Source organism: Verticillium dahliae, genomic scaffold (assembly GCF_000150675.1).
Source record: "Verticillium dahliae VdLs.17 supercont1.26 genomic scaffold, whole genome shotgun sequence".
Lineage (NCBI taxonomy): Eukaryota > Fungi > Ascomycota > Sordariomycetes > Glomerellales > Plectosphaerellaceae > Verticillium > Verticillium dahliae.
In genome coordinates this window covers 397,007-424,472 of record NW_009276941.1, presented here as the reverse complement: position 1 = coordinate 424,472, position 27,466 = coordinate 397,007, and the positions used below count along the sequence as shown (strand labels likewise).

Below are 27,466 nucleotides of genomic sequence, written 5' to 3'. Positions count from 1 at the left end.
GAAAACAAAAACAGCCGTTGCCAGGCGCATCCACTGCCGCATCACCGCCTGCCGCTGATGTGCAACCACAACAATCCTCGGAACCTCATCTGGTAAGAAAGGCCGGCCTCCTCCATCCCACAACTAACCAAGCCATCTAGAACGAGCACGCAAAGCTGGCCTAGTCGCCGTCCTTCGCTTCTTCATTCCTTTCTCTTCTTCATCGACCTACCACCCACCCCGCGCCTTTTCTTTGCGACACCATCTTGTTCTCTTTTCCCCCCCTCTTTCCCCCCCGCCCCAGGGGCACACTTCACCACCAACCATGGCCATGGAGTCCATTACCTTCGATATTAACGAGGCTCTGAAACACTACATGAGCGACCCGGCCTCGATCCCAACGCCAGAGGCTGACGGGGCCCTCTTTGACTGCGAAAATGAGCCGGACGCGCTGACGAATGCGGTCATCGACCCTGTCCTCAACCCCATTGTCGATGCTGTCGCCGAGAACCCCGAGGCCATCACGCGCGCCTCGTACATGGACTCGCTGCAGTTCCTCCTAAAGTGTGCACCCATCTCCCCCGGTCAATCTGTCTTTCCCTCCTCTTCTGAACCCCCTTCCTCTTCCGCTTCTTCCTCCGCCGCCGGCCGGCCCCCTTCGAATGATACAGTTTCTGAGCTATTCAATCTTTCCAGATATACCTCTTACCTCCCGACTCATGCATTGAGCAAACTCTTCGATCTCGTCATGTCCGGCCTCGCCGCCGAGGCTGACGCGATACTTCACGACCTCGAGTCTCCCGACGACCAGGAGACCCTCGCCCACCACAAGCACCTGCTCGAGGTCTACGGCTTCTTGCTGCAGTGGACCGTTGCCGCCGTCGAGACAAAGGCCGCCGAGAAGTCATCCGCTCAGCCCGTCGCGCGCGGCCGTGGCAAGCCCAAGAAGAATGCGCCCAAGGGCCAGGAGGCCGTGTGGGACTCTTCGGCACAGCTGCAGGCTGCTCTTGACACTATGTGCAAGGTGCTCAAGCTTAAGCTGTCGAAGATCTTCTTGACGACCTCAGAGCGCGACACTTTCATTGGCCTTCTGACGAGGCCAGTCTATCTCGTACTTGAGAGCGAGCAGCGCGTCAAGAGCACGTCCATTCGCATGCACGCCTTCAAGGTCCTCTGCATGGCCGTCAAGCACCACGGTCATGGATATGGTATGCGAGCTCATGGCATTCCGATCCAAACTGGAAATCTGACATTGAACAGCCGCGCAAATCAACATTGTGCAAAACCTGACCTACTTCGAGCACCTTTCAGAGCCCATGGCTGAGTTCCTGCATATCCTTGCCGAGACATACGACTACCCTCAGCTGGCCGACGAGATTTTGCGCGAACTCAGTAACAAGGAGTTCAACAGCAACGACACGAAGGGCCCCAAATCCGTATCCCAATTCATCGTCAAGCTCTCGGAGTTGGCGCCGCGACTGGTGATCAAGCAGATGACAATGCTGGCTAAGCAGCTCGATAGCGAGGTATGACAGTTTCTACTCAAACATGTGAGCTCGACTAACAAAGTGCCCAGTCCTATACCCTGCGTTGCTCCCTCATTGAGGTTTGTGGCAACATGGTCGCGCATCTCAGCCGTCAGGAGGAACGTGGCGAGAACCACAAGTCACAGCTCAATGCGTTCTTTGATGTCCTAGAGGAGCGTTTCCTCGACATCAACCCCTACTGCCGATGCCGCGCCATCCAGGTGTACGTCAAGATCTGCGACCTCGAGCAAAAGTTCCCTAAGCGAAGGCAAAAGGCCGCCGAGCTAGCCTGCCGCAGCCTTGAGGACAAGAGCAGCAACGTCAGGCGTAATGCCATCAAGTTGCTCGGCGCGCTGATCAAGACACACCCTTTCACTGTCATGCACGGCGCACAGCTGTCTCGCAAGGAGTGGCAGGCACGTCTTGACAAGGTTGACGAGGAGCTGAATGCGCTGCAGCCGCCCGAGGGGGCGCCTGGTCTCGGTGAGAACGCGAACACGACTGTCGACCCTGAGCTCCTGGACGACGCCACGCAGGTGCCAGAGTCGCCGCAGAAGAAGCCCGCTCCCACAATGACGGATGAAGAGAGGTTTGCTGCCGTACAGAAGGCACGCGAGGAGGCTGCCACATCGGAGGCTATTGAAAAGCTTGGCCTGACCAAGAGATACTATAGCGAAGCTCTCAAGTTCATTGACGTCCTTCACGAGGCCACCGGAACCATCTGCCAGCTCCTCGGCTCCAGGAACAAGAGCGAGGTTATCGAGGCTATGGATTACTTTGAGGTCGGCGACGCCTACAACATTGAGCAGAACAAGGTGGGCATCCGCAGGATGCTGCGTCTCATCTGGACCAAAGGCAACAGCGACGAAGGCAAGGGTGTGCAGACTCATCTGATTGACTGTTACAAGAGGCTCTTCTTCGAAGCTCCTGAGTCATTCAGTCCCAACGACGCCGCCAACTACATTGCGCGCAACATGATCAGTCTGACATTTGGCGCTTCGCCTGCCGAGCTCACTTCTCTCGAGCAGCTGCTGGCTACCATGATGAAGGGTGGTCTCATTCCCGACTTTGTCATTGCGAAACTGTGGCAAGTCTATGGTGTTCAGAAGCGAGAGATTTCGCGGACCCAACGCCGTGGTGCCATCATTGTGCTGGGCATGCTGGCTACAGCCAACCCAGAAATCGTCGTTGGCGAAATGGAAACCATGCTTCGTACCGGTTTGGGTGCACACGGAAGGGCAGACCTTCAGCTTGCCAAGTTTACTTGCATCGCGCTGCGCAGGATCAATCCGACAGGGCGCCAGGCCAAAGACTCACTCATCACGTTCTCTCGCCTGCCGAATGACCACGCCGTCTTGGGGAAGCTCGCAGCTATCACTGAGGTTCCGTCCGAGAGCAAAGAATGGTACGGCATGACAGAGCAAGCTATCAACGCCATTTACTCCATCTCGAAGCACCCTGACATTCTGTGTTCCGACATCATTCGGAGGAAAACAAGGCAGGTGTTCTCACCACAATCACGTCCGAGCTCGCGCGACGAGACGCAAACGATGACCCAAGGGGTCGATGCTGACGGAAATCAAACTGTATTTGCGCAGCAGCCGAAGAAGCGGGATGCTGCCATCGGCCTCTCACAACTTCTATTCATTGTTGGCCATGTTGCCATCAAGCAAATTGTGCATCTCGAACTCTGCGAACTTGATTTCAAGCGTCGGAAGCAGGATCTTGAGAAGGATAAGACTGCGAAGGCCGACCCGGCCGCCAAGAAAGACAAGACAGAAGAGCCAGATGATCTGGACCTCATCGGCGGAACAACGGAAGATGATTTTACAGAAGCCATGGCGCATATTCGCGAGCGGGAGCTCCTCTTTGGCTCGAATGCTCTGCTGGCGCAGTTTGGCCCCTTGGTTTCTGAAATTTGCGCCAACAACACGACATACGCAGACAAGGGTCTCCAGGCGGCGGCTACGCTGTGTCTGGCCAAGCTGATGTGCGTCAGCTCCGAGTATTGCGAGGCGAACCTCCCTCTCCTCATTACCATCATGGAGCGGTCCACAGACGCAACGGTCCGGTCCAACGCTGTGATCGCGCTCGGTGACATGGCTGTGTGCTTCAACCACCTGATCGACGAAAACACCGACTTCCTTTACCGTCGTCTTGCCGACAGCGACCAGTCCGTCAAGCGTACGTGTCTCATGACTCTTACCTTCCTCATCTTGGCAGGGCAGGTCAAGGTCAAGGGTCAGCTCGGCGAAATGGCAAAGTGTCTCGAAGACGAGGACAGACGCATCGCCGACCTGGCGCGCATGTTCTTCACCGAGCTCAGCACCAAGGACAATGCCGTTTACAACCACTTTGTCGATATGTTTAGCCTGCTTTCAGCCGAGAAGGGCCTCGGCGAGGAAAGTTTCCGTCGCATTGTGCGTTTCCTGCTCGGGTTCGTCGAGAAGGACAAGCACGCACGACAGCTGGCCGACAAGCTGGCGGCGCGTCTGGCGCGCTGCGAAACGGAGAGGCAGTGGAACGATGTCGCATTCGCGCTGGGCTTGCTGCCGCACAAGAACGAGGAGATCGCAAGGGTTGTGGGCGAGGGCTTCAAGCTCGTGCAGGTAGCGTGAGATGCCTGGTCTCTGTAAGATTAGTTAGCGTTGCGGATGGGTGGCTGGTCTGGCTTAGGATACCTCGTACGATGGATGTAATGATGATGATGACTTTTTTGTTTCATGGACTTTTTTCTGCCTGTCCAGCATGTCGGTGCTACATCATTCTACCTGCTTGTACGCATGCTGCTGCCTGAGGCTGTACCAGTTCCTTGATCAATCGGCACTGGCTGTGTGTCTCATCGTATTAATTGTGACTCAACATTGACGATCTGGCAGATGTGACTCGACGATGACTCCCTGAGTGCTGAGCCGTGGTGGATGTGTTGATGTGGCTGGCCATCGCGTGAGGCGACGTGCACACTCGAATGGATGGGTCAGATGACGCCAACGCGTGAGGCCAACAGCCAGGCAACCAGCCGGCGGACGGGCGAGTAGACCGCCCCTCGACTCAGTCTTCGGCATACTTGTCTGTTTCCTGTAGATATTTGACAAAAGTCAGTCGAAGGCGGATTGCTGGCCAGAAGCTTGTAAGTGGCGTCTCGTTCGCTCTCGATGTGATGCTGGATTGCACATTAAAATAAGCAGGCGAGCTCCTCTCTGAGTATGGCTGGGGGTGTTACCGGCCTCAACGTTAGAAATGAAATGCTGAAAAGTGGTTTACTGAGTTTCTCTTGATCTGAATAATGGATTTGCACAGATTTTCATGGCGATACTCGATTTTTGTAGTGTGGAAAATATTTATCGTTAAAGGTATTCATTTAGTTTGCTTAAAATAAATGTTTGAGCTTCGAGTAAAAGGAATCACAAACAACTTCAATAGTAGCAGCACTCACATTTTTACTTTAAGCGATTACATGCAACATCATCCTGAAGCAACTCTTATTCCATTACACATGTACCATTTGATGATGCTCATTTCCTCCTGGAAATGGAGACTCTAGGCATTCTTTACTAACACAAGCCTGCTCTGGCTCCTAGACACTGTGTCCAGTCCGTGGAAGGAAATGTTTGTACATTTCGTACTAATTTCAAAAAACAACCCCAAGTCTTTCATGTAACTAGACTGTACTTCTGCGAAGGTCTACTGCCCCTTTGTGAGGGCAGGTACTAAAGCAGTCGTCTGTGACTGACTTGCGATGGCGACATCCACCTTCAACGAGTTAAGGTATAGATGGTATAAATGGCTAGGTATCTGCGAATCAATAAACCACTAGACCGAGCTGCGGCCGATCTCCAGTGTTTCTGTCGTGTCACTACACGTGCAGCTTTGAAGCTACGCATGATGCGGCCATGCAGTCATATTCATGGTGGCCCATGGTACCAGTCGCGCAACAAACATGTGGTAATGGATCCACTGGAGTGATCGCCCCAGCTGCCAGGCATCTGCCAGGGACCGTAGCCGAGAGGCCCCGAGCCCCCGCCTGCATCCGCATCATGCGCCCCACCAGCTTGAACCCCAAGGCCCCAAATCCACGCACCACCAACTAAAACTGCCCACTGGCAAGCAGCGCTGGACGTCAGCTCCAATGCCGCAGCCTGCAAGGAGCAGGCACTGACACTGCCAGGTACAAAAGGCCGGGCTTCCCACCCCCCCAATGACAATTGTAAACCGGGTCCGGCCGCCAATTGCTGCTGCCTCTGCTTGTCGTGCTTCAACCCCGACTTTGACTACATCATCCCACATCCACACGCCACCAGCCGACATTCTTCCCCATCAAAGACAGCAAAATCGCGTGGCACAAAGAGCATAGAACGGACCCGCGCATATCGGAAATTTTCTTTGACGCGTCTTGGGAACTTAAGCTCGCCTCAGTCCCCCGATTTTCTCTTCCTGCTCCCAATTTCCTTTTGTACCCCCCATCCATCCATATACCTAGTCTCCACCAGAGCCCCCACCTACCCGCGCCGTCAAAAGACCGTACGGAACATTGTATCACCGCCACCCGTCTCCGTTTGCAGCTGTGGCGTCAGTGTGGCTCAGCAGACGAACACTGTTAGAGCGAGAGCACCCCAAGCGTCAACTGAGCTCCCCACCGTAATCCATCCCGCCGTCTCCCGCCCTTCCGCCGTCACATTTAAACCCCCCCGAAAGCTTCGACGGTCCAGACCCAGACCGAGACATCATCACCAGCTCTTCGACGAGTGGCTACCTACGAAGGGCCATCCATTACAACTTACCACTGCTGGGCGGCGTCTCTATACAAGCTTGAAATCTTTTAAACACCGATCCATCACTGATTCGGCTACGCAATCAGCTAGCACGACCTGACGACCGCGTCTTGCCTTGCTCCAACTGCGGCACCCCACCCTCGTCACGACGCGCCTCGGTGCCATGGGATTGGAGGCTACATCATCAACCATCTTAACCAATATTAGAGGTGCCTCTTGAGTACGCCGACTCAGCTTCTCCTTGCACGCAGCTACCCTTCTCTTTTCTTTTACGCGCTTCTGCTTCTAACGCACGCCAGAATGGGCAAACTCCTGTCTCTCGGCGCGCGCCTGCGCTATCCCATTACTATCACGAAGCTTCTCAAATCCAAAGGCGACACCATAAAAAAACAGGAGCCCGTCCTAGAATATTCTTTCAAGTTCATGAAGGAAGTCGGCGACCAGTTCTCCGACAACCTCCACCAGGAAGAACAAACCGCCATCAGCGAATGGGCCAGCCCGGTCGATGGCAACTTTGAGAGATGGCGTCTCCGTGAGGGCGACGTTATAGTTCGCGATATGCCCTGCATGGAGGTCGAAGAGCCTTGCGACCATGCCATCCAATTCCACGGCCTCTGCGCCGTCTGCGGTCAGGACATGACGGAGGTCAACTGGGCCAGCGACCAGATCGACACGGACCGCGCTACGGTCAACATGACCCACGACCAGACTGGACTCATGGTTAGCAACGATATGGCCGCTCGTGCCGAACATGATGCCCAAAGACGTCTCCTACGTCAGCGCAAGCTGAGTCTTGTCGTCGATCTCGATCAGACCATCATTCATGCCTGCATTGAACCCACTGTGGGCGAGTGGATGAACGACCCCGAAAACCCGAATTACGACGCTGTCAAAGACGTGGAGAAGTTCCAACTAAACGACGAAGGCCCCCGCGGTGTCACACAGGGATGCTGGTACTATATCAAGATGCGCCCAGGGCTCAGGGAGTTTCTCGAGAAGGTGGCAGAGCTATACGAGCTGCATGTCTACACCATGGGCACGCGCGCTTACGCTCTCAATATTGCCAAGATTGTTGACCCCCAGCAGAAGCTCTTCGGCAACCGCGTCATCAGCCGTGACGAGAACGGCAGCATCACATCGAAGAGCCTTCAGCGCCTTTTCCCCGTCAGCACGAATATGGTTGTCATCATTGACGACCGCGCCGACGTCTGGCCGCGCAACCGCCCCAACCTCATCAAAGTGGTACCCTATGACTTCTTCAAGGGCATCGGCGACATCAACTCGAGTTTCCTCCCTAAGCGGAGGGATATTCTTCCCGCACCCGCCGACGTGCCCAACGGTAAAACGGCCGCCAACGCGTCACCCAACGTCACACCCGAACAAGCCCAACCCCATACGCCAGCCAAACCATCTGCGCTCGACGAGCTCGTCAGCATGTCGAGCGGCAACGACAAAAAGCTTCAGGCCGAACAGACGGAAGAGCAAGAGCGTTCGCTGGAGCATCAGATCACGGATCGCCCTCTCGCGCACATGCAAGAAGTTCTTGATAAGGAAAAGGAAGAGAAGGAAAAGGCAGCACCTGAAGAGGACAATGAACCCATTCACCGTGGTCAGGTTCTCCGTGATGACGACGAGGAGCTCCAGTTCTTGCAGTCGCACTTGACGCGTCTCCACGGCGATTTCTTCGAGATATACGACGCGCGCCGTGCTTCTCGGAGGGAGTCGCCCCCGAGGCAAGCACCATCCCACGACAAGCCCCGCAAAGCGTCATACGATGACGGCGTCGACTTGTCCATGGTGCCCGACGTCGGAGAGGTACTCGACGACCTCAAGGCCAAGGTGCTGCAGGATACCGTGATTGTGCTGTCTGGCTTGGTGCCGCTCGGCATCGACGTCACTCAGTCTGAGATTGGCCTCCAGGCTATGAGTTATGGCGCCGAGATCCAGACGAAGGTGTCTAGGAGAGTTACTCACCTCGTCGTGGCAGCGGCGCGAACCGGGACGCAGAAGGTCAAGCAGGCGTCGCGCATCTCCAGTATCAAGATTGTCAACCAAAATTGGCTGTCTGACTGTTTGAGCCAGTGGAAGCACGTCGATGAGGCACCATATCTCGTCGACGTTGAGCCACACCAGCGTAGGCACAACGGGACGGCTGAGGACACAGCATCTGAAGACGGCCGGCCGACGCTGCGATTGCTGGGCTTGGACGGCGAAGAGCAGATTTTGGAGGACGACTCGGACGACGGCGAAGAAGACTTTGCACCCGATGACAACGGCCCCATGAGTCCCATTGAGACACTCGAAGGCTTCAACTGGGGAAGCGTCGACGATGAGCTCAATGAGTTTATGGCCGGCGACAGCGACTCTGAGGGGACGGACGGGGAGTCCCGCGCTGACGACGAAGATGGCGACAGCTCGGACGCTGAGTCTACCTCGCATTCGGGCACCAAACGGAAAGCCGAGGACACCGAAGACGAGTCGGAGGATGGCTCCGCCCTCGCGAAGCGCCAGCGAGTCGCAAAAGACCGCGGCGCCTCCAAGCTCAGTGCCGTCCGCACTTCAGGCGGCAGCGGTACCGGAGAAGAGACGGCCGAGTCTAGCAGCTTGCCTACACCGCAGGTCACAGGCGACGAGGACAATCTTGCATACACCAATGGAGCCAGTCAGGCCGCGAGCCAGGCCGACACCGATGACCTCGACCTCGAGGCAGCCATGGAAGCCGAGATGGAGAAGGAACTGGCCGCTGCCGCTGGCTAGAGGACGCCGTTGGCCGTCTGTTGAGGGGAAGGAGGCGAGGCGAAACACGACACGAGGCACGCGGCCACGCGCTGGTGCAAGTGCGATTGGACAATGGTATCAGTTTCTTTTTTATACCCCATCTCGCGTTGCAGGCAGGCATGGCAAAGGGGGCACACACGGCGCGGCGCAGGCGTTTGACTGGGCTTGGCTTCCGGGGAGCGTTGATACTTGTTGATTTGGTGTTGGAAGCGTGCAAGTGTAGATGTATGATTGAAGTACCACATGGTATGCGTATTGCTCATATGACTTTCTTGTTCTGTGATGTGAGTGAGGATGGTGGGATCATGAACATGTGAGTTTGTGCACAATGATGTTTCTTCTCGATGCATTATTCAAGGATCTGTCAAGTACGTGCTTTTGGGTCGCTCAACAGAGCGCCATGTTGGCGTGGGATGGGAGTGACCTTCTAGCAGTTCCCAAGACAATGATTAAATTCTTATGCGCTTGCATACTCGCTTGCCCCGAAGTCGCTTCATCTAGCTACCTCTGAGGATGATCCTAATTGCGGAAAGCCGGGAGCCAGTCTCGTTGAGTCCAGGTCGGTGAGCCAGCGAGCCTCGCAAGCTCGGTGAGGGAGGTGAACACCAGTTGTGGACCCGCCACCGTGTACATCCAATCAGCATCTCCCTTATGTAATCCCGAAAACAACCTCAGAGCAAGCTCAACCTCCATCATCGACCACTACTACAATCATATCACGACCTCCCCTCCACGCCAATTGCCTGCTCCGACTGCGCTGCTTCGAACGTGGCGACCTTGGCCCCCGAAGACCGACCGAATCCCGAGAAACGCGCGACAGCGACATATCGCCATCATGCCCCAGGACATGCCGCCCGTGGGCGGCTATAATGCCGTTCAATACAAGGTGGGTTTACCGATCGATCCCATCGTGGCCGACAGCCAGGCCAATTGGGCTCAATACAGTGCATCAATGCCTCTTCAGCACCGATAAACTTCAACGAGACTCCGCATCAGGCCCCAGGCGCCCATACAGACTTCTCCCCGAGCAACGCCGGCTAACGCTTCTCCTAGCGCAACCTCCCCGCCCGCGGCTTCCGCCCTGGAATCCTCCTTCTCGGAATGGGCGCCGTCATGGGCTACGGCTGGTACAAACTGATCAAGGGCATCCGCGAGGCCAAGTACGTCCTCGTTCCCCCCTCCCGCTTTGCCTCGTCTTGCTTCGGCTGCGTAGCTTGGAGCCGTTGACCAATCCTCCCTCGAACAAAGAACTGACCACCGTGCCAGCGAGCTCGCCCGTGAGAAGATGTGGGCGCGCATCCACCTCATTCCTCTCCTCCAGGCCGAGGAGGACCGCGACCAGATCCGCCGATGGTACGCCGACCAGGCGCGCGAGAAGGAGCTGCTGGGCGAGAACACGCGTGTGTACCACACGGACAGGTAGGACTGACTGGACGGCTTGCTGTAGAGGGCCGTTTGCTAACGAGGCGCAGGTTTGTCCGACCTACGTTCGCTGTTGCGCCGGAGAAGACGAAATAGGCGGGAGGCCGGGTCGGGACAGGAGACTTGGGGGAACAGGGAAGAAGAAGAGCCATACCGGGCACGAAGCCGTTGAAGAAGGGGCGACAAGATCAGAGACTGTGCTTCACTGTGTTGGAATACGCAGCGAGCCGTGTACATATGGTAGTACGGAGAATGGACATCGTTCAAACTACGGGGTTGTTTGTTCGTGGGGCGTCTTCACGTCGCCTTGGGGATGCCGGATATCGAGAAGCTGACAACAGATGACGATGGTCGACTATATTTGAACGAAGACGAGCCTAAAAAAGCCACAAATTACTAGCAATGGATGGGAAAGGCACCGAACTGGAAACAATCAATTGGCGCTTCGAAACAACACTGGATACTATTCTCGGCCACGACCCTGGCAAGAACAACGTATGGCATGCGGTGGGCGAGGCCGAAGCTATTTCCTTGAAAATGAAGCGACGGAAAACGAGGCACGACGGTCATGATAGGTGCGACGACGTGGTTTTAAGCTGTGACAGGCTCGATTTCTATTTGCGTTATGGAGGACGGCCGGGGATTCGGCCTCTGCTTCTCAATGAGGATGTCACGGCAAGGGCGAGTACTTCTAACGACCAACACATACACAAAGGATCCGTTCTCACAGATATGAACAGCATCCATCAGACTATTCGACCAGGACATTGTCACCAGACGAACGACAACCAAACGACAGGAATGCTAGAGCCAACTGCTACCCCCTTTCATTAGTTCTCTCGTGCCTAAATACTCGTCTTGATGTTAGATGCTAGGTATGCTGACTTCGCACGAACAAATATACCAACAGTATTGGCGACTTGGGCGACAGACGTCAATGATCTCGCGCGTCAGGCTTCAGGGCTCTTCATCGTGTCCCGAGCTTTACAGCGATTTCCGCTGAATTGTCGACCGCATGGAACCCTGACGACGAGCCTCAACTATAATGATAAGCTTGCGGCGCTCGATAAGAAGCACTATGAGTAACACCAAGCCAGTTCTGAGCCAGGCGAGGCATGCGACATGCGACATGCGACCCGCCCTAGCTTCGTGTTCACGAAGTCCCCCCATCCAGAGTAGTATGCCTTAATTGCCTCAATTGGTGAGGGCGGCAGCACCCTGAAACTTGGAGCGAAACTAAAAAAAAAACATGTTGCAAATTCATATCAGCACGCCTGACACTCATTCAGGGACTTTCCAATCAGGTTCCACATGCGCGCGTCTCACTGATGGACCAAGCATTCTACCGCTGTGTGCTGTTGGGATCCGCTTGACGGGCGCCTAACACATGACCTAATTAACAGCTCGGATTGTCGTCAGCAGTCAAACAAACGACCAACACATCAGCACAATCAATTAACATCATCACCTGTCGCGTCCAAGCTCTAGAGCCCACAGCATGGCCGTTGAGACGACTGTCAAACTCGCGGTCCTTATTGATGCCGACAATGTCTCCCCGGCCATGGCGGCACCTCTTCTCGCCGAAGTTGCCAAGTTCGGCACGGCGTTCGCCCGACGAGCCTACGGCGACTGGACTGGCAACAGTCTCCGAAGCTGGAAGGAGCAGCTGCTCACGCAGTCGATCCAGCCCGTCCAGCAATTCGCGTACACGTCGGGCAAAAACGCGACCGACTCGGCCATGATCATCGACGCCATGGACCTGCTGTACACGAATCGCTTCGACGGCTTCTGCTTGGCATCGAGTGACAGCGATTTCACCCGTTTGGCGGCCCGCATCCGCGAGTCGGGCCTGGTCGTGTATGGCTTCGGCGAGCGCAAGACACCCAAGCCATTCGTCGCAGCGTGCGACAAGTTTACTCACTTTGAGAACATTCTCTACAATGACGAGCAGCTCGTGGCCGTGCAGCCGTCATTGCCAGTGGTAGCTACAGTGCCGACAGCCAAGGCGAGCACCAGCAATGCATTTCTGGCCCAGCGATCCTCACAAGCAGTGCCGTCCTTGAGGAACGAGGCTCAACTGGCAAAGCAGTTGCGCATGGCCATCGAGGCAGCTTCAGACGAGGAAGGCTGGGCCAACCTAGCCAAAGTTGGCGGTCTCATCACGAAGCAGCATCCCGACTTTGATCCGCGAACGTACGGCTTCACCAAGCTTAGCGAACTCGTCATTGCGACCGAGCTGTTCCACATCGACAGACGAAGTCCAGGTGCCGGAAAGCCAATGGTCATCTACGCTAGGGACAAGCGGCAGCGGCGTTTCGGCGCACTCAGTCATGGCGCTTGAGGGCTCTTCGCTGATGAACTATGGGGTGGGGGTATGCATGCATTATGGAGATGAGATTCTGGTCGTAATGAGAGTCAAGGATTGAAAGGTCTCCCAGCCCTGCCGCGATCTGATTCAGAATGCTTCGCGCTGTCTTCATCGATCAGTGGCAAGGGGGAGAGAGATCTTCTCGCCCATGGGAGAAGTAGTCGACAATCATCTGATCACATGGCGGTGGTTCATTGTATTCACACCTTCGTGATTGTAAGGAATCACCTTTGGTTTCCTGCCGAGCGGAGATGAGAGTCATCAGGTAATAGGTGTCTGCCACAAAACAACCTCGACTATCTTACATGCTTCTGTGTTTCTATCTCGTCTTTGACCAAGACGGCCTTCCGAGGCTTAATGCCTACTGCCACAGCATGTCATTCGCTCGACTCTCTCAAAGATGATGGGATGAATGGGCGCTTCGGAAAGCAAACCCCTATTAATATTTTCATCCAGCTCCCTCAAAGCTCGCCTGCCATCGGCCTTTTCCGTGTAGTACTGCTCTCCGAGCCTTGTCTTGTATGTGCTATAGACATTAGCAGCGACCAAACGCATCTCAGCCCAGGCAAGGCTGTGCCCGTTAGCAGATTGGTACCCCGTTCAGGACTCCGAGACTCACTGCATGCCGATGCACATCCTTGGGCCACTTCCGAATGGCCAGAAACTCTTCTGCATGTCTTTGAATTGCGGACTGGCCCGCGAAATATCCCATCGTTCGGGATTCCAGTCATTGGGCTCATGGAACACGTCGGGATCCATGTGGAGGCTGACTGACTGTACCGAGACTCGTGCCTACATGTCGGTCAACTTGGTGAACCATGATCATCTTGGAAGCTAGGCCACTGACTCCGCCTGGGACGAAGTGCCCATCAACTGTCATGCCGCCACTGCGAGCCTTCCGAGTCAGGGAAAAAGGGGTCGGTGGATGCCGTCGAAGGGTCTCGCGGAGCACGCAGTCTAGGTAGGTAAGCTTGGTGAGGTCATGGATATGAGGCGGAGATTCCGGCGTGATACTGGCCGCACGAAGCTCTTGCTGAAGACGCTGTTGACGAAGGGCGTTTTCGGGGCGCGAAAGCTCGTAAAGCAACCAGGAGAGCGCATCCGGGGTCGTGGAGGACCCTACAAGTTATTTGTTAGCGGACGCAAGATGCAAGACGGGATGGTGCGTACCGGCCAGCCAGTGATCCAGGGCTTCGCCTGCAATGTACTTCTCATCAGGCACGGCCTCTGAGCTGCCATTTGCCTTTTGATGTCTCGCGAGCTGCATCGCCACCGATGTGCTCGCCATCTGAGCTCTCGACGTCAAGTTTCAAAGCCTTTGGCGTGGCCTCGAGAGCCCATCTCTGGGTATCCGTCATTGTAATGAACCAGGAAGGGAACATACCCTCCAGCACTTTGCTCATGCCTGCCGAGGTGAGCAATGAGCGCCGAAGCAGGCAGGGACCTACTCACGAGGGAACCACGCCATCATCAGAACCCTCAAAGAAGAAGCCTCCTCCTCTATCTGGCTCGAGCTCAAATAATACGACATGCTCTCCCTCTGGCCCTCCTTATCTCCCAGTAAGTCTAACCCACCAGCATCACCGAATGAGATTCTCGACATGATATCCGCAGCCAGCCACCGCAACTGCGGCCACACATCAACCCCACGACTGCCCGCTGCCGTCCTCTCCGTCTCCAAATTGCTCATGAACCTAGCAACAAGCTCGCGAAGCATCTCTTGCACAGCAGTCCCCCCCACGACAGGCACGAAATACCCCGCGGCGACGGCCCTCCTCCGCCGAAAATGCAGGTCCCCGCACCGCGTGCTGACTAGGTTCTCTCGCCCAAACTGTTCCAAAGACATTGCGTCGCCACGAGGCCGATCGAGCCGGGGCTTGTGGTTATAGATATCCCCCACTGCGCGCGGTGATGCGAAGCAGAAAGTGGTGGGACCGATCTGCACCGCTGGTCCGTATTGCTGGTGTAGTGAATGGATCATCGCGGTTCGTTTGCCTCTTCACTCGTCAATGCTGGCTGGGGAGGAGCAGAGATGCCCGCAGTATGCAGGGAAAGGGGTTAGCTTGCAGGGACAGCTTACCTTTGAGGTCGAATCTTGCCATCCAGAGATCCATCATCTTAGCCCAGAACGGACCAGGGACATTGGAACGAGATGACATGATGTTGGGAGGTCAGGAACATGAGGAACTGTCCACTTGAATGGAGATCAAAGGAGAGACAAACAGCTGACGGGGAAATGCAAAAGAGTCAAGGAGGCAACTGCGTCTCCTTCTGTGTGTAGCCTGAACACGACAGCAAGGGGTAAAGAAGCACCGGCTCGAACAGGCCTGGGGAACCCTCGACCTCCTCTTGAGTAATAGTACGGCGACTTTACAAGTGTCCGCAGCGCGAACCTCAGTCACCAAGAGCCGGTGCCTTAGGCTGGCGCTAGAGTCACAACGGACCCGGCCACGCCCGGCACCCAACCGCGACTTGAGATCCGTGTTCGTATTCTCTGCGCAAACACCACAGCCACCACGCCTGTTTCCATGTAATCGTATTATTAGCAATACCTCTATCAGTTTCGTCATGACTGTCGTGATCGGGTCACTGAAAACAAGCCTCGTAACCCAAACGCCTAGCCAAATGTGTGAGAACAAACATCCATATCAGGCTGGCGTGTCCCAGACCATCGTCCCGCACCTCCTCACATAGGCTCCCACGAATCGGCTTGCTAAGCAGCAACCTGCGACCCGGGGCTACTGCCCAGCACCTTGCTGCCTAGACTCTTGCTGTCGGCTCTCAGGGTTCCCATGCCAGGGACATGCCCACCGCTGGCAGATGCATGCATTGCCGAAAGTCGCTGTGTGACCACGTCCGGGTCCGGCTCGTCACCGCCGATAAAGGTCCAACTCTCTTCCTCTTCCTCCTCATCCGCATCTGCATCGGGGTCTGAGCCCGTCCTCGCGTCAGCCTGCTGGCCTTGGGCTCCCTTGCGATTCTTGTCGCCCTTGCGCTTGACGAGGCTTGTGGCGTACTCCATATCGCGGTAAATGCACTGAATGGCGCTCTCGACACCGTTTTCCTGTATATGTTAGTACTCGTTGATCTGACTTGACGGGGCTTATCAAACACGTACCTTGCGAATTTGCTCGCCCAGCACGCGCGCCTTTATGATCATGCGCTCGTTGTGCGTCGCCTCCCATAGAGCGCGCGCGAAGCTGGTGGCCCCCCACTTCTTCAGGCAGATACCAACCCCAATGTCCTCAACCCGGTTACCGAAGAAGAACTGGTCGCCAAAGAACGGACGAATGATTGTCGGGATGCCTGCTCGTAGACTCGCGCCCGTGGTGCCGCTGCCGCCATGGTGCGCCGCGGCGTCAATCTGCGAGAACAACCAGTCGTGCGGGGCGCTCTTGATGACGTGAATCTCGGGTGGCATGACTGGCTCCTCGCGCTTAGATGCCGCAGCAGCATCATCAGTGCCGGCATCGCCGCTGTTTGCCACGCGGTCTGACCAGCCCTTGGAAAGGATGCAGCGCACATCGGCCTTGAGTACTGCATCAATGACCTCCTGCGTCATCTTGGCTGTGTCGTTGACAATAATGGAGCCAAATCCAACGTAGACGAGCTTCTTATCGTCGGCACGCGCCTGAGCAATAAAGTCCGTCAGCTCCTTGGGCGGTTCCCACTTGGTCGCTTCGTCCAGGAACCAGTATCCTGTAACGCGAATCCAGTCGGAAAAATCGAGCGGCGGTGCCACGACCGAGGGCGAAAAGTTGTACAAGAACGGGACCTTGTTCGGCTGCATCTTCTCGAGGTTCGTGTTTGGCAGCTTGAGCGTCTTGTTCCTCCAGCGGTTGACCTGTCCTGCCGTCGCCTTCCAGAAGATGTTGTCGAACATGATGTACGTCATGTAGTTGTAGGCACCGCCCAATTTCGACTCGGGCACCACAAAGGCGTGTGGGTACGCTCGCGTCCGCGTCCATGGCATTGTGAAGGCTCGGAAGTATGGGATGCCAAGGGCTTCGGCAACATGAATGCCCGCCATGGCACTCGGGCTCTCAATCAGCAGGTCCGAACCCTGGCAAGCCTCCCAAGCTGATACAAGAAGTTCGTCCAGCCAGCCACGGAACATTGAGTTGGCTTCGCGAATGAAAGAAAATGTGAAGGTGCCATTCTCAATACACAGCCGCATGAGTTCACCGGGATCGCCTTCGACCTTAGCAAACTCGATCCCATGACTCTCGATCCACGGCTGGAACTCGGCGTGTGTTGCGATGCGCGGCCTGTGGCCCTCGGCGATGAGCCCCTTGCATAAAGCAATGTATGGCTGCACGTCACCCCGCGAACCAATAGTCAGGCAGGTGACCTTGAGCGACTGTGCGGGCTTGAAGTTGAGGAAAGATGCCTTGGGGTCATCGAAAAGAATCGTCGGAGCGTCGCTGAGGCAGGATGTCTGCTTGGGCAGCTTGACCTCGTGATCTTGGAACTCGTCCTGGCGAGCCTCCTTGAGGGCTTCCCTCTCAGCCAGCGCATACTCGGCATCCTCCTTGTCCTCCTGGTTGAGCATGCCAGAGTTATGCAGGAAGCGCGACCGCTCGACACTCTTCAGGAGATGGCCGAAGCAATCCTCGCGCGCGTCGCGCTGGCTGAATTCGAAAAACACCTCCTCATGACCGCGGATGACTAGAACCAATCCAGAGTATCCAAATCGGAATCCCTTCTCCTTATCGACATTCTCGATATCCTTAAGAGGGAGAATGAGCTTGGTTCGGGTTCCAGGGAGGAGGCTGCGGAAACACAGGAAACGGTCGCTGATGTAGATCTTGCCGTAGAGCGGCAACACCTGGAACAGGAAGCCATAGTAAGTCACCTGCAGCTTCTCCGTCTCAGGCAGCGCGAAGTGCGCGCGGAACCGCTCTGTCGATAACTGGACCCTCCCCTCCGAATCCTCATACAAATCCTCGTCATCCGTACGCGTTTCGGGCGGCGCATCGTAGTGCTTCCGGTTGCCCTTCCACATACCAGACACCTTTTCAACATAGCCCATGGATTCGGTCGCCAACATAGAGCTCATGCGGCGGCTTGAACTGTTCAGGTACTCGGCAAAGGCACCGACCCGTTGCAGGGGATAGGCGCCCATCTTCGTGATGCTCTGTAGGGAGGGGCCTTTGTTGGGATCATCGGCTATCGAGCCTGTTGTGGCAGCGTGTTGGCCGGAATATGTTGCAAGAGCAGGAGGTGATTGAGTACCTTGGACCGTCTTCTTAGACGAATGTCGTGTACGCGATCCCGAGCGGCGCATGGTCGGGCTCTGGAAAACGTCACTACGATGTAGTATCTGACTAGCTGAGGCATCTTCATTAGATGAGGCCGCCATGGCAGAGAAGCTCGGATCCTCCATCGATGACTGGACGTATGAATCGGATGACTCGTTCTTGTCAACCGTGTTGCGTGAATCCTCGAGTCGGTTTCGGCTGTGCGAGCGGCTGCCACTGAAGCTGCGACGCGGAGAGGCATCACGAGTGACGCTCGACAAGTCAAGACTTTTGCGACCAAAGACCCTGAAAGCGTCCATGCTAGACCTGGCCACATCGGCGCTAGGTCGAGGACTTGGTCCGAGAGGACTTGTCGGTGACATGGGCGACAATGTAGCCTTGACATTTTCGGGCAGTCTGGCAATGCCAATCTTATCAGGGCCTATACTGCGTCGGTTTGCAGCAATCGACGTCCGCGCAGAGGCGCCCTTGGGCAAATCTGCGGGATCCTTCGTCTCGGCCGACGCACCCTCAAACATGATTTTCAACACGTTGATGGCTTCCTGCCGAAGCTGAAGAATGAGAAGAAGTACTCGTCAATGGCGTATGTTTCGTCATTGTCGATGACGCGAATCTTGCAGGTGTCGGCAAACTGCAACATCTGACTATCTTCAATGTCGATAACATTCTCGATGGGCATGGAAATCTTGACGCTGTCACCGTCATTGTGGGATCGGAAGATGACGCGCTGCAGGCTCTTAACCCATTCCTTTGCGCTCGGCGCACTGTCAGCCCGGAAATGATAGGTGCGGTGGCTCGTCGTCACTGAAAAGTGTAGGCCAGCCTTGTCCTTGTCGGTGATGCTCGCAGAGATGCCATAGCGGAGATCGATCTGACCGCTGGGAAAGTAGACGTTGGAGGGGTCGCGGTAGTAGGTAAGAACGTCACCCTTCATACGGAACCAGTAGCGGTTGTACTTGGGGTTGCGTTTTCCGGATTTGGAGAGATAGCCCGACTTGACAACCTCGTGCTGTATCCATTAGTGTTTGATAGGCGAACGAGGAAGGGGAGGGACATACGGCTTTCTTAGGAAGATATGCATAGAAACAGATGTGCCTGGCTGTAATATACATGTAACCTTGCAGGAGTACGCTCTGGAGGAGCCAACATGGGTATTCTAAGACGAGTTAGCTCCCTGCAAATGGCTGAAAGACAAAGCAGACGGGGCCCAACATACCCTCAATGACCTCCTCCGGCTTGGTGAACTCGAATATCTCGGCTAACCGCAGCGCCAAAGGGCTCGGTCCCAAGTCGCTCGAGTCACGGCGAGAGTGCTCACTTGTCAGACGGTCGAGGTCGAAACTCGGCCGCGAAGCCACGTCCGCCCGGGCCTCGAGCATGCGGCTCATGACGGGTGCTAGTTTATACTGATCCTGGTCCTCCTCAGCCGACTCGGGTTGTGAGGATTGCGGCACGGAGGACTCGCTTGCGTCTTCGGACGGGGGCTCTAGCTTTGACGATTCTTTCTTGGACCTCCGTTTCCCGAGGCGAGGCAGAGCCTGAAGAGACCGGGCGATAACGTTGCCTGCCGAGCCGGACCGACGATGACGGCGTTCCTTAGTCGCTTTGCCAATGACGGTCGTTTTGGAGAGGTTAGACTCTGGTCGCGGCGACGTGGCTGTGTGCATGTCAGGCTTTGTCGTCTGGTGGCCCGACTCGTCGTCGTCGTCACTCGATTGGCCCTCGAACCGATCGTGAAAGTCGACTCGCGAACCGGCAGCAGCAATGAGACCGAAGATACTCTGGTTCATGTTCATGAACATGGGAGGTCCATTTTGTGTGTTACCGGCAGGCATAAGGTCTTCCTCGTCTTCACTGTCATTTCCGCCCTTTAGCCTTTCTGGCAGGTCCATGGCGTAGGTTTCGTTGCGACGTTTTCTTCGAAGCTTCCTGGCCACGCGCTTCTTGGGGTCCTCGTCGGTGGGCGTAGGGGTGGGTTGGGCAGAGTTAGGACTGGCAGTTGTAGGAGGGAGGGCCGTCGAAATGGGCGGTAGGGAGGGATGTGTCGGCGCCATGACAGCGGCTGGTGGCGGGCAGCCGTAGAGGTGTGAAGAGGTATCCGCCGAAGAAGGGGGCGTGTCGGAGGAAGGGTCAGACAGGTTGCGGTGGCAGGATCAAGATAGGGAGCTAACTGATTTGCAGGCTGACAGCAGGCAGAAGTAGGTAGTTTCGGGAGTCGCCCAGCTCGAGGCACAAAGGTCGAAGAGGATCCGAAATGTCCGGACACTCGATCAGTCGGTCAAGTTCGGAGGAGGCGGATGGGTGGGTAGTAGGCTTTCGGTGGTTGGCTTTCGATCGGTCAGGCGACTGGGCGGTTGGTTGCCTGACTAGGCTGAGGATGGGTGCCGGTATATTTCAGGGTTGCACGCCTCCATTGGTGATGATAGATCTGTCATGGATGTTGGTCTGCATCAGTTGCCCGTTGAAGCAACAATGGAGAGTCGAGGACCCAGACACGGACACGCTGGGACCCTGGGAGCTGGAGGAGGGGGCAGGAGCCTGGATGGTCAGCTAAGGGTTGGCGCCATCCGCTGCCGGGCCGGGGGTCAGGGTACTATCTGAATCATGATTGGCTGTGAGGTTACTTGCTGGGCGTCCTGGTGGGGGTTGTCTCCCCTGTAACGAGCGCTATCAACCATCGCGATAGCGATAACAGCCTAGAATCGAAGCCACTGGCCCGTGGGCTGCCCTGGGCCATCTGGCACGACTGCCTGGCCAAGCCTACCAAAGGCTCCAATGACGACAACCGATCCCCACACGGGCACCACGTCCCTTGAGAGGAACCCACAATGTGCCTCGTGCTACTAGACCCCGTCACAGGGCGCCCTCAGTTTCCCTATCCACCATCACCCGATCTATCACATGCGATGTTCCATGACTCTATCAGCAGGCTTTCCTCTTTCGGATTTCATCCTGATGATATTGATCAGATCATACTCGCATCTGCCAAATGTAGGTGGCAGCTGGCCAAAGAAACATTCCTTTTTGCTATGGTTTTATCGTGGTGACGGTGCACAATAAGCTTATCCTTTTGTGGGCCGTTGAGCAGTGCCCCAAATTTAGCACTCAACCCGAGGATTCCCTGCCGCTCGGAAAGCCTCCGCCCAAAGGCCAACCGAGTAACGCAGCTCAAAGTCGCAAGTTGATCTTCCCTGAGAAAACCTCGGACTACAGGGATCAGCCCTCGAGCCCTGCGATCTATCAAATTGGACTTCCATGAATAAGATGACAGGTTCATGCTAGCCATAATAAAGCCGAATAAGCGTCTTCGTCGTCATCACCACCTGTCAGTGTAGCTAGAGTAACGAAGGTGAAAACAATGCTGGGAGCAGAAAGACTGATAGCAAACTCTTGCACTTTGACTTGTCCGTCTATTGCCATCACGAAACCATCGGTCAGAATGGAGACCTCAGAATTGAGACCTCTAAACAGCAGCCTTTACCTAGAGCACTTCATTCTACATCGTCAAACCTGCCTGCCATAGCCCGGAACAGGATTACATGTAGTGACATGTTCTTTAGATTCAGCTCTGAGTGATGAGCAATGCTCGTGCACAGCTGCCTTGCCAGGCCTACATCAACATGATAGAGCCACAACCCAATCCGCGGACAAGCACGACGGCATACCAGCCAACCCTTGAACACCCTCGCTTGAAAACATCCAAAGGACAAGACCAATATTCATACAACATCTCATGCGCTCACATCCAGAGCGTCAACTTGCCACTGCCGTTGCCTCCCGCGACCCAGTCCAGGGTAGGGTGAAAGTGCGCCACCGCCGGCACTGCAGTGATGCCATCGCCGTCGAGCTGAGCGATTTGCTCGCCATCCGCTGCAAAGACATCCACGAACCTGTTCATGTTTCCGATTGTGAACTTCTGGATGCCGTCCCTTGGCTGCAGCTGCCACTTGGGCTTGAGAATGGTGACCCATCGACCGGTCTGGTTGTTGTGTTTGACCTGCACCGCCGGCCCCATATTATCTGCGCCAATGTCGTGGCCCGGCGCCCAGGTGCTGGCAGTAGTAAAGTCATAGATTTTGATCGTGTCGTCGTACGATGATGTGGCGAGATGGCCGGCAGGGCTCCACGACGCATGGGAGACAGAAAGCCTGGACTCGTGCTCACCCAGCAGCGCAGGATGCTGGAGATCGCCCTTGCCGGTTATCTTCCGAAGGTCCCAGATCTTCATCGTTCGGTCGAGCGACGCTGTAGCGACCAGGTGAGGCTGAAGCGGATGCAGAGAGAAGCCGCCGATCTTATTATCGGATAAACTCCAGACTTCGTGCTCGCCTGAGGGTGTCCTAATATCATGACGTCCGAAACCGCCATGAAGTGTCGAAAAGTAGAGTAGGTTCGAATCATTGGTCGGCATCTCCATTGCCGACATGGGCATGTCCTCCATGACATCATCGGGAGCAAATACCTGCACAGACATGCCCTTTTCGAGATCGAGTTTTCGGATCGTCGAATCGTAAGAAGAGGTGTATACGGCGTTGTCGTCGGCTGGTGAGAAGACAAAGGCCGAGGCTGTCTTTGTGTGGAATTTAAAGGCACTGATGATCGGATCAGGCTCGTCCCACTCCTCGTCCTCGTCTTCAGGAGGTTCCGGAGCCTTCTGAGAGGCATCGAACACGCCGATCGCGCCTTCCTTATCGCCCGCGAACACAACAGGCTTGTCCTCTGTAGGATGAAAACCGAGGGAGTAGACCCGCTGAGGCGTGATTTTGATAGCTAGGAGATGTAAGCCGCTTGTTGCTACAGCCAGAACAAAAAGGAATGCAATGCGTCAGTGTCAGGCGAGAAGAAACGTACTGTTTGGCATCCAACCCTCGTAGAGCTTGAGGCCATCCATGCGTAGTCGCAGGTCCTTCAGGTCTTTGTCGGTCGTGTTCTTAATGTCGTCCTCTGTGAACGTCCGCTGGCCAGGTTGAGCACCACGGGAAAGCCCCTTAAGACCCTGTAGACCCTCGAGGCTCGCGCTCCACTTCTTCCCCTCCACAAGGGCATCGCCGAGGTTCAAGTCGCCAGAGAAGCGCATGCGCTTCGCTCGCTCGAGAGGTGACTCGAGTGCCGTGTCCTCAAACGCACGCTTTGCGTCGTCCTTGTCGGGGCCAAGACCAGCGACACGCGAGCTGCGTCGCGTGGCCATGGCTGGTTCGCGCTTGACAGGCGCATCTTTAGATCTCTTCGATGGTTTGGATGCTCGGGTGGGTGTGGGCTTGGACGCCGGTAAAATTTTGCTCGCAGTCGCCGAGATGTCCTTCAGCAGGGCTTGGTTCGCAGCGATGTTCTCGAGACGACGCTTCTCAAAGGCACTCATAGTAGCGGGGGCCTCTTTTTTGACCGGCACCGGCGGAGATTCGGGTTCAGGTGCCGCCTCATCTCGGGTAAGCTCGTCGGTTTCTGAATCTGATTCCTCCTTGTATTGTGGTTTTGCTTTCACCTCTGTTCTCCCCGTCGATCTCCTGGTGACGGGCATTTTGGATTGCGGGATGAGCCACTTGCGCATTTGGTTTGGGGGAGAAAGTGTCCAGTAAAAGAGAAGTCGCAGAGGCCACAAAAGAGGAAGATACGATACTTCCTTCTGAAGCTAATCGAATCAATGACGAATTAGGCAGCCGAGGGGAATGAATGATGGGCACCAGACGAGCAGGCCAGAAGAACGAAGACGCGTTAATTGAATTGGACAAAGCGCGGTGGCTCGCGACGCGAAGTCATGCGCCAGCGCGTCATGGAGATATTATGTAAGACATGCGACCAGGGTCGACCTGCCTTGACATCGACAAAGCTTCAGCAAAATTTCGTAGAGGGTGCCCGGTCGACAGGGGAAACATCATCGACCACCGCAATCATGTCGACATTACTCCCATTCCTCTACCATACGAGAACGCTGCAACGCGCAACATCAAAGACGCCCCTTGCCCTGACCTCGCTGCGATGTTACCACGCCAGTAGCCTTCGCGCAAATCGACGTTCGCAAGATCGAAACCTCGATACCATTCCCTTCGAATGGGCTGGAGAGCCCGCAAAAGAACCTTCCAGGCACGAGGGCAACGCCGAAAACCATGATGGCACCCGTCGGGAGCGAAACAAGCGTCATGCCTCGACCATTACACCAACCGAGAAGCGAGCCTTCAACGACATTTTCGCCGACCTAGCCAAGCGCAGTCGTAATGGCGCCCTGTTCCCTGGCCTCGGCCCCGATGCGCCGCAAGACAGTCAAGACCGAACAATGCGAGCCTTGCGAGAAGCTCTGGGAACGCAAAACCAAGATATCTCCTCCGCATCGGCCGACGCAGACACGCCTGAGTGGATGCTCAAGTACCCTGCTTCCCTGCGCCGTTCAGTGCGTGCTGCATTGGGTCATCAGACCAGAGTCCAAGAAGCCGTTGCAGCAGAGGAAATCAAGCCAGTCGAGGTCGACCCCCTCGTTCAAGAGCAACTAGCAGCGCAAAAACAGGCCCGCGAAGCCGAAATTGAGCGATTCGACTCGCTGGTCAAGGAGTGCCGCACTGATCTGGACGTCTGGAACGTTCTGAACCGCGAGGTCTTCTCCATGATCGACAAGCTAGGAGTCGCAGATGTCTCCACTGTAGCGGCCGAAGAGACGCAAGAGAAGCTCGACATGAACCTCTATGGCCCTCTATACTCCCAGCACCTTCTCCGGGCTCTGAAAGCCCTTGATACGGAGTTCGCCCGATCGTCGCCCCTCGTCTTCAACCTTCTCCCCCGTGTTCGTGAGCTAGGTTTCGCCTCGTACGTCCTTGGCGCTACGACCAGCTTCTTCAACGAACTGGCCACGATTTACTGGCGTCGTAACGGCGACGTCCGCGGTGTCATTGGCCTTCTTCAAGAGATGCAGCACGCCGGCCTGAGCTTTGACAAAGGGACGCTCGAACTTGTCAGAGCCATCGAGGCCTCGTTGGACGGCATGGCCAGCGAGTCACAGGGGCCCTTCACGCAGGTGCTAGCCACGATGCCTGACTACAGCTTCGATGTCCGCGCCCAGCTGACTAGCTTGGTGAACAAGATCATCCCCGCTGTGCGGGACGACCGATCTTGAAGACGATGACCGAGATGCATGCGCATGTTGCGACTACAAAGCCTCGATAACCATCTCGTTACGCGTTCTGTCATGGGCCATTAATGATACACACAATGGTCCCAGACCCTTTCGCAATACCTGTATATCATGTACCATATCACACCATCTGAATGAGCGGAATGTACAATATCCCTATTAAACTTTTCATCTCTCTCCATTCACCTTTGTCTTTGCTTCTTGTGCTCATTTTCCGGTTTCATCTTCAGCCAGCCCATTGCAAGCCACAATTTTGAAGCCAGTCGGCCAAAGTAACCAGGCGAGGCGTCCACGGTCACGGAAGATGTTTCTCTGGCCCTTGCCCGGGACTAAAGAGCCGCAGTATGCCATTGTGTCTGTGCCACTGCACAGGCGTATGAAAGAGGTACACCCCCTCAAATCGCTGTCATCCTGGCGCATGGCTCTCACGACGAAGCACCGGGCGTCTTCATCACCCCATTCGGAGACCCATGCCCGGGTAGTTCTGACAATGCCGGCGAATACAAAGACCCATGCAGCTCTCTCGACTCCGCCTCCCGTGGCTTGTCCCCGACCGCCGCCACCTCATCTGCAGGCACATGTTTCCGGCGCTGATGTCGCATCCCCAGCCAAAAGACAAACGCCAGCACAGCCAGCCCTACGATGGGGCCGGCGACCGCGCCGGCGATCCAGGCCTTGCTGCCCGAGGTTTCTCCTTGATCAGAATTTGCTTCCTGCGTCTCCGCGGGCGCCGCTGATGAGGCTTGCGGGTCTGCGTCTGGCGTGGTCGACCGGTTCGGGCTCGGAGTCACAGATGGGACGTCTGTGGGAGCGGGCGGCTCGAGAGATGTCGTCGTCTCTTCGGCAAACGCTCGGTAGATCGTGTGTGCCGACCAGCCTAGTCTACATTTGTAGTTCTTCGCGCTTGGCTTGCCGAAAGGGTAGGTTTCGTAAATTGTCATGGTCTCGCATGCAAAGCTCTCAGCACTAGTCTGTCAGCTGAAGATCGGCCGGTCTTTCGAGGCACCCATACCAAGTTCGCTTGTTATTGTTCGCCATGGTGAGGATATTATTGGTGCAATCGACGGCGAGAACGCAAGGGGATGTGCTGCACTCCCCGGCAATTGTGCTGGAGGACGACCAGCTTGTGCCCGACGACAGGGTCAGTCGTTCAGCTGTATGTGTTAGAAAGCCATCGCTAATGATGAGAGTCCAAAGACAAGAAGGGAGGGGCCGGCAGACTGGCTGGACCGTCTAGAAAATATCCGATAAACTGAGGATCGTCCGAATCGTCCATGGCGGTTCGTTTTTCCAAGCTTTGAAAGCATGTTGCGAGACAGGTTCTGACGATGATAGTGGCGACGATACGGAGAAGGATCATCGTCACGAGTAAAGTCTGAATGTTCAAGAATCAAGCCAATTCACTATTGATGAGCACTCAAGGCGAGACAGATTTCTGGAGGAACCCGGGATGAGAATATCTAGGGGAGGGGGGAAAAGCCAAGCCATCAGGATCAGTTTACCTGTTGTAGCACAGCATCACATAGAGTGCGGCCGAGCTGAAGGCTCACGGGTAGAAGCAGCTCGATCAGCCAGTGAAATACAAGACTCTCAAGGAATCACAGGTATCGCCAAGGAGACAGCCTTGAGCAGCAAGAGCGGGGCTGACACGCCTGAATGTCCTGTGACACTGGTAGAGAGCCTTCAAGGAAGCCAGGAGGATCATGTCTGTGGCACAAGTGAGTAACGAGGATGCAATTGTGCAACTGAGATTTTGAGGAGTGAACAAAAAATTAGAAGGGCCTCTGGATTTGACGCTCCCTTCTGCCTTGTCCGCAGCAACGGATCTGACCAGAGGCTTGTTGGATAGGTAACATCCAGAGCCGAGAGCCTGGCGGCAACCGAGAGCGCAGCCGGAGACGATATATGGGGTAAAGAAGCAGATCTTTGAAGACTAAATCGATCTTGCGACCGGCTGTCCGACCAATCTCGGAGGGTTGGATCCAGCTGGAGCCAGTGATGGGAATTCGGGATCACCTCTATTAGTACAAGTTTCCAAAGTGTCCGCCTCCACTGATGTGATGCCGCTGTTGCTGGGCTGTGCAAGAACATGACAACGTTGCCACTTTAAGATACCCTATTCTGTAGCCTGGGGCTTTGCCCATTCCTTCCCATTGTCAGATCTCCGTCCCCTCCGCCTCCATTCTCGCCACTCCCTTTTCTCGCGACTGCCCAACGCCTCCGAACCCGGGAGCTTGATC

The 27,466-nt window shown here is 55.6% G+C and overlaps 9 protein-coding genes across 9 annotated transcripts; 5 read left to right on the top strand and 4 right to left on the bottom strand.

Moving 5' to 3' along the window:
• Nucleotides 1-304: 304 nt before the first annotated feature.
• On the top strand, nt 305-4,123 carry VDAG_09545 (condensin; the record flags this gene model as incomplete). The annotated part of the gene is made up of 3 exons (XM_009658506.1): nt 305-1,187; nt 1,240-1,505; nt 1,556-4,123. 3 exons carry the CDS (start codon nt 305-307, stop codon nt 4,121-4,123), a joined length of 3,717 nt encoding a protein of 1,238 aa, XP_009656801.1.
• A 2,454-nt stretch (nt 4,124-6,577) lies between these two features.
• Nucleotides 6,578-9,034, top strand: VDAG_09544 (RNA polymerase II subunit A C-terminal domain phosphatase; the record flags this gene model as incomplete). The annotated part of the gene is made up of 1 exon (XM_009658505.1): nt 6,578-9,034. One exon carries the CDS (start codon nt 6,578-6,580, stop codon nt 9,032-9,034), a length of 2,457 nt encoding a protein of 818 aa, XP_009656800.1.
• An 856-nt stretch (nt 9,035-9,890) lies between these two features.
• VDAG_09543 (NADH:ubiquinone oxidoreductase 14kD subunit) lies at nt 9,891-10,573 on the top strand (the record flags this gene model as incomplete). The annotated part of the gene is made up of 4 exons (XM_009658504.1): nt 9,891-9,941; nt 10,109-10,215; nt 10,322-10,474; nt 10,528-10,573. The coding sequence occupies 4 exons, from the start codon at nt 9,891-9,893 to the stop codon at nt 10,571-10,573; spliced, it is 357 nt and encodes a 118-aa protein (XP_009656799.1).
• A 1,402-nt stretch (nt 10,574-11,975) lies between these two features.
• On the top strand, nt 11,976-12,818 carry VDAG_09542 (uncharacterized protein; the record flags this gene model as incomplete). The annotated part of the gene is made up of 1 exon (XM_009658503.1): nt 11,976-12,818. The coding sequence occupies one exon, from the start codon at nt 11,976-11,978 to the stop codon at nt 12,816-12,818; it is 843 nt and encodes a 280-aa protein (XP_009656798.1).
• Nucleotides 12,819-13,141: 323 nt separating this feature from the next.
• VDAG_09541 (benzoate 4-monooxygenase cytochrome P450) lies at nt 13,142-15,004 on the bottom strand (the record flags this gene model as incomplete). The annotated part of the gene is made up of 7 exons (XM_009658502.1): nt 13,142-13,209; nt 13,280-13,416; nt 13,465-13,637; nt 13,693-13,964; nt 14,016-14,138; nt 14,298-14,744; nt 14,926-15,004. 7 exons carry the CDS (start codon nt 15,002-15,004, stop codon nt 13,142-13,144), a joined length of 1,299 nt encoding a protein of 432 aa, XP_009656797.1.
• Nucleotides 15,005-15,558: 554 nt separating this feature from the next.
• Nucleotides 15,559-20,160, bottom strand: VDAG_09540 (uncharacterized protein; the record flags this gene model as incomplete). The annotated part of the gene is made up of 5 exons (XM_009658501.1): nt 15,559-15,909; nt 15,964-18,657; nt 18,714-19,115; nt 19,165-19,262; nt 19,323-20,160. The coding sequence occupies 5 exons, from the start codon at nt 20,158-20,160 to the stop codon at nt 15,559-15,561; spliced, it is 4,383 nt and encodes a 1,460-aa protein (XP_009656796.1).
• A 1,685-nt stretch (nt 20,161-21,845) lies between these two features.
• On the bottom strand, nt 21,846-23,624 carry VDAG_09539 (WD repeat-containing protein; the record flags this gene model as incomplete). Its single annotated transcript, XM_009658500.1, has 2 exons — nt 21,846-22,876; nt 22,958-23,624. The coding sequence occupies 2 exons, from the start codon at nt 23,622-23,624 to the stop codon at nt 21,846-21,848; spliced, it is 1,698 nt and encodes a 565-aa protein (XP_009656795.1).
• Nucleotides 23,625-23,996: 372 nt separating this feature from the next.
• VDAG_09538 (uncharacterized protein) lies at nt 23,997-25,208 on the top strand (the record flags this gene model as incomplete). The annotated part of the gene is made up of 1 exon (XM_009658499.1): nt 23,997-25,208. One exon carries the CDS (start codon nt 23,997-23,999, stop codon nt 25,206-25,208), a length of 1,212 nt encoding a protein of 403 aa, XP_009656794.1.
• Nucleotides 25,209-25,266: 58 nt separating this feature from the next.
• VDAG_09537 (uncharacterized protein) lies at nt 25,267-26,264 on the bottom strand (the record flags this gene model as incomplete). Its single annotated transcript, XM_009658498.1, has 3 exons — nt 25,267-25,275; nt 25,868-26,192; nt 26,239-26,264. The coding sequence occupies 3 exons, from the start codon at nt 26,262-26,264 to the stop codon at nt 25,267-25,269; spliced, it is 360 nt and encodes a 119-aa protein (XP_009656793.1).
• Nucleotides 26,265-27,466: the final 1,202 nt, after the last annotated feature.